The sequence below is a fragment of the Camelus bactrianus genome, chromosome 11, assembly GCF_048773025.1.
Source record: "Camelus bactrianus isolate YW-2024 breed Bactrian camel chromosome 11, ASM4877302v1, whole genome shotgun sequence".
NCBI classification, from domain to species: domain Eukaryota; kingdom Metazoa; phylum Chordata; class Mammalia; order Artiodactyla; family Camelidae; genus Camelus; species Camelus bactrianus.
In genome coordinates this window covers 37,970,918-37,983,513 of record NC_133549.1, presented here as the reverse complement: position 1 = coordinate 37,983,513, position 12,596 = coordinate 37,970,918, and the positions used below count along the sequence as shown (strand labels likewise).

Genomic DNA, 12,596 nt, shown 5'->3' with positions numbered 1-12,596 from the left:
GTGACTGCGGTTCCGTGTGGCTCATGGTGTAGAGCTAGCGATGTTTTGTTCACTAAGTTGATGAGTAAAGAAAGAGACCAAGAGCAATGGGGGAGGAGTTTTGCCTTTTCCCCTGTGTGCAGAGCTGGGCACATAGTAATCTGTATTTACTCGTGGAGTGGGGGCCCTGTTTGGGTGAACACTGTGAGAGTTGGGGTGATGTAGTGTAAAAATCAGGATTGACATCTGGTTTTCCATATGGTTCCAGTAGTCACTTTGTAGAACCAAGTGTCAGTATCTTCATCTATAAATCGCAAATGCTAATATATCTCCTTAACTACCTTACAGGCTATTTTAAGTTACACACACACACACACACACACACACACACACTCACACATACACATCTGTTATTTACTGAACAAAGAAGAGACTCAAAAATGTAGTTCATGGTGAACACTGGCCGAATTAAATTGAAATGAGACCAAAGTTATCCAAACCCCTCAAAGCTTTTTTGAGGTTACCGGAAGTTCATACAAAAATATTTGTTTGTGTTGTAAGGTTACGGACTCAAACCTTACAGATGGGAACACTACCTGGGTGTGGCAGAGCAGGTCCCTGTTAGTGAACAGCTACTACGGATGAGATTCTAGGGATAACTTCACTTGACCCTGTTTCTATAAACTTGAAGGCCACTTCCTTCTGCCTTGTTCTGTGTCGGCATTTGTAAAAAAGCATAATATTTTGCTTATAATATTGGCTCAACCATCAGCTGATACGCATCTTTACATATGTGCCTTATTTTCCCTCTGAGCACAAAACCTACCGCTTCCTTAGCTTCATATCCTCCTGAGGGCCTTTCATGTAGGAGTTGTTGAATAAATAATTTTAAAATAAATTTTGCTGAATAGTTTTAGATATAGCTAAAGACTTCAGGGAATTTGAAGAAAAAGGGAAGATATAATTTTACCTAAGGCTTTGCCCCTAAAGGAGAGACATAGATGACACCAGAAATGGGTTGACTTGCAGCTCAAAAGCATCGGTCAGTTGGATATATATTGATGTAGAGGATGCTGTGATAAGCATAGCATGGTCGAATTCACGTTTCTATCTGGGTAACATGGATGCCTGTGTCAGGTACTCGGTGGGTTGGAATGTTCATCTCCAGGGGGTTGACATGCGCATTGCTGTTGAACAGTGGCCCCGTGATGCTTATGCTCTCCTTGCTTCGTTGTTTTGCAGCTCTACAGCTCCATGGACTTCGGGAGACGGTGGCAGCTCATGCATGAACGCATCACCCCCAACAGGTTTTACTGGTAAGCCCCATCCGCCGTCTCACCACCCTCTTGGATAAGGAATTATCACACAGCATAGCACTCTGGGCAATCCCTGGACACCTTCAGCCCTTGAAGTCACATGTGTCCCTGCCCTTGGCTATGCAAATTTGGGTTCATGGGCCAACAGCTTCAGCATCACCTGGGAACTTGTCAGAAATTCAGACTCTCAGGCCCCCTTAAGACTTACTGAGTAACGTGATCCCTGGTGATTTCATGTGCACATTAAATTGGGAAGCACTGGGCTAGAGGGCTCTATGAGAAGGTCATGACCAGGTACTCTTAGCTGTGTGTGAACCTCCCTTCTTTTGGGGAAAAGTAGATATTTTATGAACTTATTCTCAAAAACAGTATTTCCTAGAATGTACTCCAAAGAATACTAATTCCACACAATGCTTCTCTGGTCAGATAAGCATTTCTCTGGTCAGATAATCTTAGGTAATGACTATCTAGCTCTCGCCTCCTGGAGACTCAGGATTCACATGAGGATATTAAAGGCTCAAGAGACGACTAGGGTGAAGGAAGCTGCCAGGTATTAAGTCACTGAGCCCCAAACTCATTTCACTCCTGAATCCCTGCCTCATGTCACACCTGATCGATCCTTCAGAACAACTTCTGTGGAGCACATGTTGAAAAACCTTTTAGAAGAGTGAATACACATTTCAGATGGAAAATTAGCCCTTCCTCCAATCAGAAAGTGTCGTTATTAATTGGTAATTTTTTACATGCACACTCTTGTTACCTTGGGTGTAATTTTACCTTTTACTCTTCCTTGCCAGAATGTGCAAATGTGTCTTACTTGTATCTTGCTTTCATTTGAGCAGAAGTGATGGCCAAATACATGAAGGGATGTATGCGGGAAGCACGTACCAAAGGGTATAACATGCTAAATGGCATGCTTAATGAAAAACAGAAAAAAAATAAGTGTTTGAAAGTAGTACGTATTCCATGTTTCATCTTAGATACTTTGGTTTTGTTCCCTTAAAAAGTCATGAGATGACCCTTTATGCCTTTCACATGGTAGGGGTAGGGGGTGTGTGTGTGTATGGGGGGTGAGGTCCATCTATACATCCTTGTATGTACATACATTCATTCCAGCATCTTTGTTAGCAATGGTTTCACCCAGTCCCCTCTGCACCTACAAAACTATGTCCAGAATTAAAATGCTGATTGCTGAAACACACTGTGAAAATCAACCGTGTCCTATTATACACAGAGTACTAGGAGAGAAAAGGGCTTTGGGAGTGGTGCCTTTGATTCAATACCTGGACTATTTCCAAGTATTTTTTTCCTCTTCAGGCCAACTATTATTTGGTCCATAACTATTATGATAATGATTATTTGGCCTGTATTTAGAATTATTAAGATTTTGTGACAGATTAAGTCAGAAACAGGAAATTTGTGTCTTTCTGATGTTCCAGCTATCTAACTACAGCCTTTTGCTCAGCTGAGATGGACTAATTTCTCAGTGTGCCATCACTCAGAATTTCCTCAGAAAAAAAAAAAAAAAAAAAAAAAAAAAGCTCTTTGCTATTTCTGGAGCAAGCTCTTGAGATGGTAAGGCAGTTGGCCAACTAGGAAGTGAACTGATGGAGAAGGAAGGTACAATGGACTGGATAAGCCTTGTCATTGTTTCTGAAGGAAATTAAATAAAGGGGATGAAGGGCAGTGTTTTCCTCTGTTTCGCAAAGAGCAAGAAGAGAATGTTCCAGCTGCTGTCTGCCCTTCTCCCTTCCTTGGTGTAGCAGAAAGAATAAATCCCCAGGTCCTGATAATTTCATCTCTTCTCTACTCTGTGCTTCTTTCAAATATGGTCCCCATAGGAAAATATAAGTTACTGCCTGTGCTGGCCAGCCACGTGGTAGCTGAAATCTCCCTTTTTGTAATTATCACTGCTCGGTTTCTGATGTATAATTGCCGTGATTATTCTTTTAGGTGTCATAGGAGTTGCAAAGGAAAAGCTCATTGTACACAGACCTTTTTCCCCAGTGACAGAATCCATGGCCATCGAAAGCTCTAAACCACTTATGCTGAAGAGACATGGCTTGTATGGGTTAGGGGTAGAAATATTGACTCAACCCCTCCTTGAAAAAAGACGGAGTGTGCCTTTCTCAGGGTGCAGAGCACAGCCTTGGCTGAGACAGAGCCTCTTCAAGCTCTGGTTTCCTCGTCTATGGGGTGGGAACAGTATTCTTCTTGTCAGTTTCATAAGGTTATTGGAAGGGCAAGATATAACCCTTTCAGAACTGGACACTTCGCAATTTCATTTCTCCATTGCAGATTTATAACTTGTAAATTACAAGTCTTTAAGTCCTATGTTTATGAGTGATTCTGAAGAACATGACTCCTAAGTGATTTGTCAGTTTTCTGGGATGCAAATTTGAATCCTAAGCGTGGTGAGATTGTTTGCCCGTGGGCATCTGATGACAATTAAATGGGTCTAATTTACTGCCCAGAATCCACATCTCAACCTAACTTTATTGTCCTCACTCTTTCTTGAGTCATAATTCTTCTGATGTGGAAAAAACAACAACAAAAAACAACAACAAAAAGCCCTAAATCTACTCCTTTGGGAGGGATGAGGCAGGGTGAAGTGGTGCTAGGGATGGCAGGGACACAAGGCGGGCAGAGCAGCCATGCCAAAAACAAGACATTGACATGAAATACTTTTATCTTCTAGTATGTAGACAAATAGAGTGAATATGAAATCCAAACAAAATATTATCCAAATATTGTGATCTATCATTTAGAGATTTTCCAATGCCTAGGGATAGATCCTTCATGAGTACTAGGTTTCTTCTCCTGTGTCACCTTCAGCTGGTGGAAAGTAGCAGCCTCGGGGAGACCTTATAAGGAAGAACACTGTGATTCAGTAGTGGTCTCTGCCAAGGGTGCAGAAGAAGAATCAACTGCATACTTACTTAATCTGTTCTCTCTCATCTACGGTGATGATCGTTGTAATGGCTGTGAAATGCATTGGGAGTTGGAAGGGGCTGTCATTATTATCCATTTCCTCCTTGGTGCCCCAAAAGTGTTTGTGGGTTAGGCAGGGCATGGGGCGTAATATTCATTAGCATCAATAATAAAAATCTTTACCTGAAGATACAGTTTTCTTTAGGAATTCCAGATGTTCCAATGCCATCAAGAGAGGTCACCTAGGAATCTTTCACGGTGGAATGACCTGGCCATCAAACTCATGCCCCAAGAATCAGGCTGTTTTGCAAACTCTTTTATATGTGACCCTTTCACTCATTTGATACCTGGTTAACAGGCAGATTACCGACCTGTTTTATGCTCCTATGCACCACTCCAACTGCTTTAGCAATTTTACTTAGCAGGGAGAGCACGGAAGAGGATAAGTATCTTAACATAATCTTGCTCTAGTCTTTGCTTGGGCAGAGCTATCATAGGGAAGAGGTGGGTTTTTTTGTGGTTGTTGTTTTTTGTGTTTTTGTTTGTTTTGTTTTAATATCCTACTGGGCTGCAAATAAACAGTATTTCCACTCTTCCATTTGGGAGGTATTTAATAGGCAGGCACATCCTGCAGGGGAAAGATGATTTTCGTTACACATCCAATGTGAATACTTGTTATGGTTCACAGCTTTGCTTCTGTGGCCCCTCCCCCTCCCTATATGTTCGCTGTCTTCTGGCATCTTTTTCAATGAGGGCATGGGCATCCTGGGCCTTACTGAGTTCTCTGTGTAACTGGATTGGCCTCTAAGTGCCTCTGATCTCTGATGGCATTTGCTTGTACAGTATCATGATGGCTTGTGCAGTATCATTGAAGAGAGAAAGAATGTTTGTAGTGTCTCTTCTTTACGAACTTCTTAATTATTCTCCCTCCTGAAAGATCAGGGCCCATTTGTTCCTCTTCCTTGCCATCACTAAAGGAGTTTTCTGATAAAGTAATACACCCTAAGGTATCAGGAACTTAAACTTTTACCCCTTTTCTTGGGTATTTGCAGTCAAATGCTCTACCACTGAGTTATACCCCCTCTGCTTTTTCTTGAGTATTTGGTTTGCAAAATAGACTAGCCATTAGATTAAAAAAAATAGACTAGCCATTAATTAAAAAAGAGAAGTCAATGGGTGTAGAACACGTTCTGGATCCGTCCACTTCAGGGGCACAAAGACAGGGTTCCTTGTGGATGACTCTTTCGAGCTGTTGTGACGCCTGTTTGCAAGCTGAAGGGTGGCTGGTGTGTAGGGACAGTCAAGCTGGGCTCGGTGTCCTGTTGTCCTTTGATTAAGGTTGACTTACTTGTTGTAGGTTTCTGGTGACGCCTGTGCCAGCAGCTTCTCTTCTCTCTCAGAAAGGTCAAGAGGGAGGGTAGGAAGGATGGAGAAGCAAAATGTGTCCCTCCTGGTGTGTATAGATGGGAAGTCCTAGGAGAAAGGGAAGATATGGACTTTCACTGCAATCTTTCCTTTCCAATCTTTTATTGTTCTTGCTTTTCCCAATCTCTTTTTGTATGCATGTGGTCTTTGATTTGTAGCCTAAACATACTGCACGTGAATTTGTATAATTCTGCCTTCTCCCCTTTTAATGTTCTATTATAACCATTTTTATGTTATTATAAAATCTTTATAACCAGCCTTTTTAATTGTCTGTGCAACACTTCATTATGTAAAGATACATCCTTTATGATTGTGTTCTATTTTTATTGGACATTGGAAATTTTCATATTTTTCATTATCATAAATAACAGTTTCGTTAACATTTTATGCATATTTCCTTAATATCTAGGATTGTTTTCTTGGACCAGTGTCCTAGGTATTCCAAATAGAAACTTGATTGTGTTTTTCCCAGTCTCAGCAGAGTGTCACATTCAAATTGTGTTACCCAAATTCAACACTGAAAGCATTTCATGACAACGTAGTTTTTTGTTGAACATTTTATTGAAGGGGGTGGCAAAGAAGCATTACATCACACAGCACATAGTGAATCTAAAACTCCTTTGTCCTTATGTATCTGTACAAAATCCTGACCATCATGATAGTTACTTTCTTATCTTATCCTTTTCTTTCCATGATCTCTAAAACTATTCTAGATCAACAACATTAATTGTCCACAGCACATCCCCTTCCAGAGGACCTCCATACCTACACCTTTCTCCCCAAATATCATAATCTTTTCTTATATAGACCATCTCTTCTTTACCTCTTCATCTACCACTCTCACCCTGCCCCTCAATATTTGTTCAGTGTACATCACTCAGAACATGGGGGAGGGGGGATTGGTGACTGTTAGGGTTTAACATTTTTGTTTCAATCACTACTAGAAGGGGAATAGTTACATCAAAATACACACATTTTGAATATCTTTAACACCTGTCACTAGAATATTATTTGTGTGCCATTTTATATTCCCACCTAAGACATACAAGTATGAGTCTATTTATAGTTATTGCTTACTACCTTCTTGTGGCAGGCAGCCTCCAAAATGGCCCCCAATGACCTCTGTCTTCTGGAGGCCATGCCATTGTGTAGTCCCCTCCCTTTGGGTTTGGGCTGAATTTAGTGACTTGCTTCTAGTGAGAAGAATGTGTCAGAGGTGATGAGATATCACTTTGGAGATTCAGTTACAAAAAGACAGTGGTTTTTGTCTTAGGTATATTTTCTTGCTTGCTTGGTCAAAGCAATGTGTCATGCTGTGAGCTGCCCTATGGAGAGGCTCACGTGGCAAGGAACTGAGAGAGGTTACAGTCAATAGTGAGGAACTGAGGGCATCAGTCCAATAGCTGGGTTCCAATGAGGAACAAGTGAGCTTGGAAGCAGATCCTTCTCTAGTTAAGCCTTCAGATGAGACTGCAGCCCTGGCCAGCACATCAGTTGAAGCCTTGTGAGAGACCTTGAGTCAGAGACACCCAGTTAAGTCATGACACACATAAATAGTGAGACAATATGTATTGTTTTCAGCTGCTAAGTTTCATAGTGAGGTTGTCTAAATTTGTTTCATTCTATTCTATTCTATTTTACATTTTGATGAAAAGATTTTAATTTTTGAGAATACTGTTGATTGCCAATGTGTGTGTGTGTGTGTGTGTGTACATGAGCCAAGTGTGCACACACCCATTCACAGAAGTGCTAATTTCACTGAAGGCATAAAAATCGTATGTATCTGAGTCTGAGGCTTACCCATCTCAGCCTACTAGCAGCTCTGAGTATGGAAGACAGGGCAGAAAATCAGCAGGTGAAAATGGGACATGATTACCTTGAAATAACGTGGCTGGGTGAGCCCTTTTACACCTTTACTTCATTTAAACTCTATAGATCTCTCGTATTCTGAAAAGTATCCTATATTTTGCTTCAAGGATGGGCTCCTAAACTGTGGTTCCTGAAAAACTACATGGCGAGTCATCTTTAGGCTATTAATACATTATCCCATGACAGAGACAGAGGTAAGGAACAAGCAGAATGGCTTGAGATTGCTTTCTGGAAAAATCAAGATCTTTTCAAACAAAGTTAATATTATGGGCTGAATTTTTTAAGCCGCCTCTAAATGTACGCTATGATTTTGCAAACACGGTCATTTGTGATCTCAACTAATGGGATTTAGGCATCGACCTGATAGAAGGGATCAGATTTAGAGGCCCTTTGCAAACCAGGGGACATCACAGATAATATTTAATTCAACTCTCCCTTGCATTTTTTAAATGGTGCAGCAATTTAAAAATACATTACATTCAGAATAATACATGCAAGGTCAAGAGGGGAGATGTGAAAGCTCAGCTTCAAGCAGAAATCAGTTTCTACTTGCTGGTGGGGGCCACCCATATACTGCACGTCTGGTTGCATCTTGGCCTTGCAAGAGCTGCCTGAATGCTAAGAGCAGATGCAGTGCTTAAAAGCTACACATGGTAATCAGCCAGTGCGCTGAGGAAGACAGAACGCTCACCTATTTGGGTGAAATCAAGATGAAGTACACTCCGTGGACCCACGTGGTAATTATGCTTAACGCGTATACATTCTATGAAGGAGGGGAAATGAGATATCTGTAGCTGTACACTAGGTGGATTCTTTCCTGTGAAGAGAAAGGGTCATATTTGACCCTGCCTTGGGGCATCTGAAGAGATTTCTTTGTGTTAAACACAGAGAGTTCAAAGGTAGCCACATCCACTCCCCTAATCCAGTGTGAGAAAAATTTCAAGGCACAAATGGAAACACCATTTCTTTTTCTTTCCCCGGCTTTTTGGTTGGTTTCTCTGGAATAGAGACACATGACTTCCAAATGCTAATTCCACCCAGACGATCATGTGGATGACATGAGAAATATTCGTTCAGCTCAGAAATAAGGGAGTCTCACTAATAAGCTGTCAGAGGGGAGCAAATTTTGTTGTTCTCATGGTGGGTGAGATTTCAGCCAGTTACTGTCCTTTGAGGAGGGGTCAGGAGAGACCCACTTAGAGTAGGGCACCTTGACTGCTCTCGTCTTCCTGAAACTCAGATTGCTCCTTTAGGTCTTGCTTCCTCCATGAAGAAGTGGGGTAAGTGAATACATTGATAGTAATGAGCTGTGCTTAGCAGCCTGGAGGAGGAAATATGAGGGATATGAGAACTGGAGGGTCAGGGAGAACCCTAGAGAGAGAAAAAAGAGAAGGATATTGAGCCAAGCAGCCCAAGGAGATGACATCAGACTGAAGGCTGTTTAACACACAGTTGGATATAGGGCTGTAGGCAAGACGACCGCCATCTTGGCTCCTGCCTGAATCACTGTTTTTTGTCACTGAGGAAATCTAAGGATGCTCTGTTCCAGTGTGGGCTGGGGTTGTCTATTAGTCTGCTTAGGTTGCCATAACAAACTGCCATGGGTTGAGTGGCTTAGAAAACAGAAGTTTATTTCCTCGCACTGCTGGAGGCTAGGAGTCCGCCAGACATGGTTGGTTTCTGCAGCGAGCTCTCTTCCGGGCTTGTAGACAGCTACTGTCTTGTGACTGCGCATGGTGTAGAGGAAGAGCGAGCTCGCCGGTGTTCCCTTTTATGAGGATGCTAACCCCATCATGAAGACTCCACCCTGATGACTTCCTCTAAACCTGATTACCTCCCAAAGGTCTCATGTCCAGATACTGTCACCTTGAGGGTGAGGGCTTCAACCTGTGAATCGGGGGTGGGGCACAATTCTGTCTGCAGCAGGGCGTAAAGCAAGGAAGGCCTTGAGAAGGAATGAAAACTTCCCAGAGAACAGCTCACTAAGAAGAATTCTGGAACAGAATTATCTCAGGCTTGTGGGAGAAGATGGAGAGGCAATGTCAAAATTATAAAAATAATTTTCAAAAGACACAAATTCAATCTAACTACTTTTTTTCCCTGATTGTAGAATCAATACAAGTTTATTGCAGACATTTAAGAAAAGGCAGGGAAATAAAAAGAAAATAATTACCTCTAATTTCACTGCCCAGAAAATACCACTTAAAAATCAAGTACTTCTTCATAGACTTTTCCTACTATAATATAGTAAAAATTTGAAAGATATTTAAGTTTTTTATCACAGTTGAGATCATGCTGTTTATAAAATTTTGTATCTTTTTAAAGCACACTTGAACATTTTCCTGTACCATTCTCTATACTCTGTGAACATAATTTAAAACTTGTACTACTTGAACTGTATTCTAATTGGTGGCTATATAATAATTTAATCACTCTTTTTATTTAGCATTGATCTTGCTTCTGAACTTTGACTATTAAAGAAGGCATTGGAATGTTGTGTTGAAAACCTTTAAGTGATTATTTTCCCAAGGTCTGATTATTATAATTTTTAAGGACAGACTACTGAAACAATACATATATAAATATTACCATGCCAAATTGTTCTCTGGGACGTTTATACCCACTCCAACTAGTAAAATACCATTTCACTGCACCTCATAAAAATTTAATTTAAAAAAGTAATCTAACTTAATATGCCAAAGTGGATTTCCCTTGTTTTAATTTGCATTTCTTATCAGACCGGTGAGTTTAGACGTTTTCATATATTTATTAGCCATTGTATTTCTTTTATGTGGCCATCTGGTTTTGCTTCTTCTTTATTATGAGTTTTTTTAATATAGCCTCTCATTTTGTTTCAATATTGTCTCCAGTTTGTTCTTTGGATTTTAATTGCCTTCTGATTTCAAATATACTTTTTACTTTAAAAAAATGATCAATTTTTAAAAAATTTTTCCTGTTACAACGTCTTCTCCTACTTTATGTTTAGATCATGCCCTCAACCTGTGATCATGTAAATATTAGCTGAAGTTTGTCGATTTGTAATGCTTCTTTATTAAATAGCATATATAAATGTGTATGTTATATATGTTAGACTATGTATGACATAAAAATAACTGTGCATTTTCTTATATTATGCTTCAGAAATCTCGTATTGATAGTTGTCTATTTCATCTTGTGACTATATTATAATTTAATAATTTTAATAATTTAGTAATGTTATCCATACTGATGGATACTTTTAGGATGTGTAGGATTTCTATTTTTTTTAAGTAAAATAATACCCAGTGAACATCTTCCCACTTAATTCTGTACCCATATTTCTGACTGTTTCCTCTGCTGATTTCCTGCAGGAGAAAGTCTGGTCAGAAGTTAGGGACCCTGAGCTTGGTAGCATTTGCCAGCAGCTTTTATTCTATTGAACTGGTCAGTCCCCTGTGCCCTAAGCCAGACCACACTGTGCCTAATTATTGTTTATAACACACCATAGCGCCTGGCTGGGCAAGTCTCCTCTCCTGCAAAACATAACAAAACAAAACAAAAATAGAACCTTTTCTTCTTTTTCAAAATATTCTTGGCTTATCTTATTCATGTATCCATCCAAATAAATTTGCAATCATTTTGTTATGTTTCGAAATTTCCCACTTCCCCCCTTCCTATAAAGCAACTAATTAGACTATTCATTAGAATTGCCACAAAGCTATAAATTCACTTGATGAGAACTGAATATTTTTCAATATCTAGTTTTCATTTTTGGCCATATGGTTTTTCTCTCCTTTCATACTGTTCCTTTGTGTTCCTCAGTAAAGTTGTATAGTTTTCTTTCTATCAGTCTTACACATTTCTGGTTAATGTTATTTCTAGGAATTTTCACTTTTGGTGCTATTATAACTAAAGATATTTTGTACACCGTGTCTTTCTTCAGACTGGCATGACTGAGCTGGGTAGCCATGACGTGTATCTAATTTGCCTACATGCATATATATTTGGTGCCCTAAGAGTCTTTACATTATAAAGAAAATATTTTTAATTAAGTGATTAGGAGGGTTTGGTGTGACTAGGGATTAATTTCTGTGGGGGATTTGAAGATTTAAATAGGAGGAGAGCTTTGCCTTTAATAGCTGTATGACACTGGATAGTCTTACTTAATCAGCTGGTGTCCTTTCTGACAGATGGGGTGTTAGTATATCCTGCCATTGCCTCCTGGCTGAGTATCAGTCTTCTCAGCCAGGCACAAAATAAGTGCCTAATAAATATTAGATATACAATTAATAATAAAACAACTTATAACATGAGAAGATAACTGGAAGAAATGACCATCCTCATTGGTTTGGTGGCGTACGGCACGTGTCTTTGAAACTAAGCAAGGCTGGGTGTATCTGCACGTCTTTTTTTTTTTTTTTTCCCTGCTCTACATTCAAATCCCATTCATTACCTAATAGTTAGTGTTTGTATTGTATTTCTGATCTGTTTTTCCAGCTATCAGCATATGTCTTATTACTGTACTTGTTAAAACTATTTTTGGAGAAAAATATTTGTAGCTTGATGCTAATAAAATTCATAAGACTGTAAACTAAAGATTGTGTAGCATCAGATCGCGCATGCTTTAGCAGATATGATGCAAGTGTTGAGACAAATCTGTGCAGATTGCCGAGAGAGCATGGCCAGAAGTGGGAACCACCAGAAGACTATTAGAGGAAAGGCCGTGATTGCTCAGAGGCTGAAGGGCCCAGGTTAGCCTGGTGTGCCAAGTGAAGGCTTCTTGGAGGAAATACGATTGAAGAACCTTGAAAAGTGGGTTGATTTGGCAAGTAAGAAAGTGAAACAGGTTTTTCTGAGAAGGGAGGTTAATTAGAACAAAGCTAAGGTCATGGTATGTTTGGAGAGCAATTAGTAAAATTGTTAGAATAGAATTTCTCAATCTCAGCATTGTAGACATTTTGGTCTGGATAGTTACCCTGTGCATTTTAGAGGTTTAGCTGGATCCCTGGTCTCTACTCTGTAAATGCTCACAGCACTCTTGTAGTTGTGAAAAATGGAAATGTCTCTAATATTCAGGTATTGCTAAATGTTCTCTGA

At 39.9% G+C, this 12,596-nt stretch overlaps 1 protein-coding gene across 1 annotated transcript in view; it reads left to right on the top strand.

The window, feature by feature from the left end:
- SORCS3 (sortilin related VPS10 domain containing receptor 3) overlaps positions 1 to 12,596 on the top strand; it is a 565,587-nt gene that overhangs the window by 371,044 nt on the left and 181,947 nt on the right. Inside the window, exon 5 of the mRNA XM_074373664.1 lies at positions 1,222 to 1,295. Coding sequence (XP_074229765.1) covers positions 1,222 to 1,295 — 74 coding nt within the window. The remainder of the gene's footprint in view (positions 1 to 1,221; positions 1,296 to 12,596) is intronic.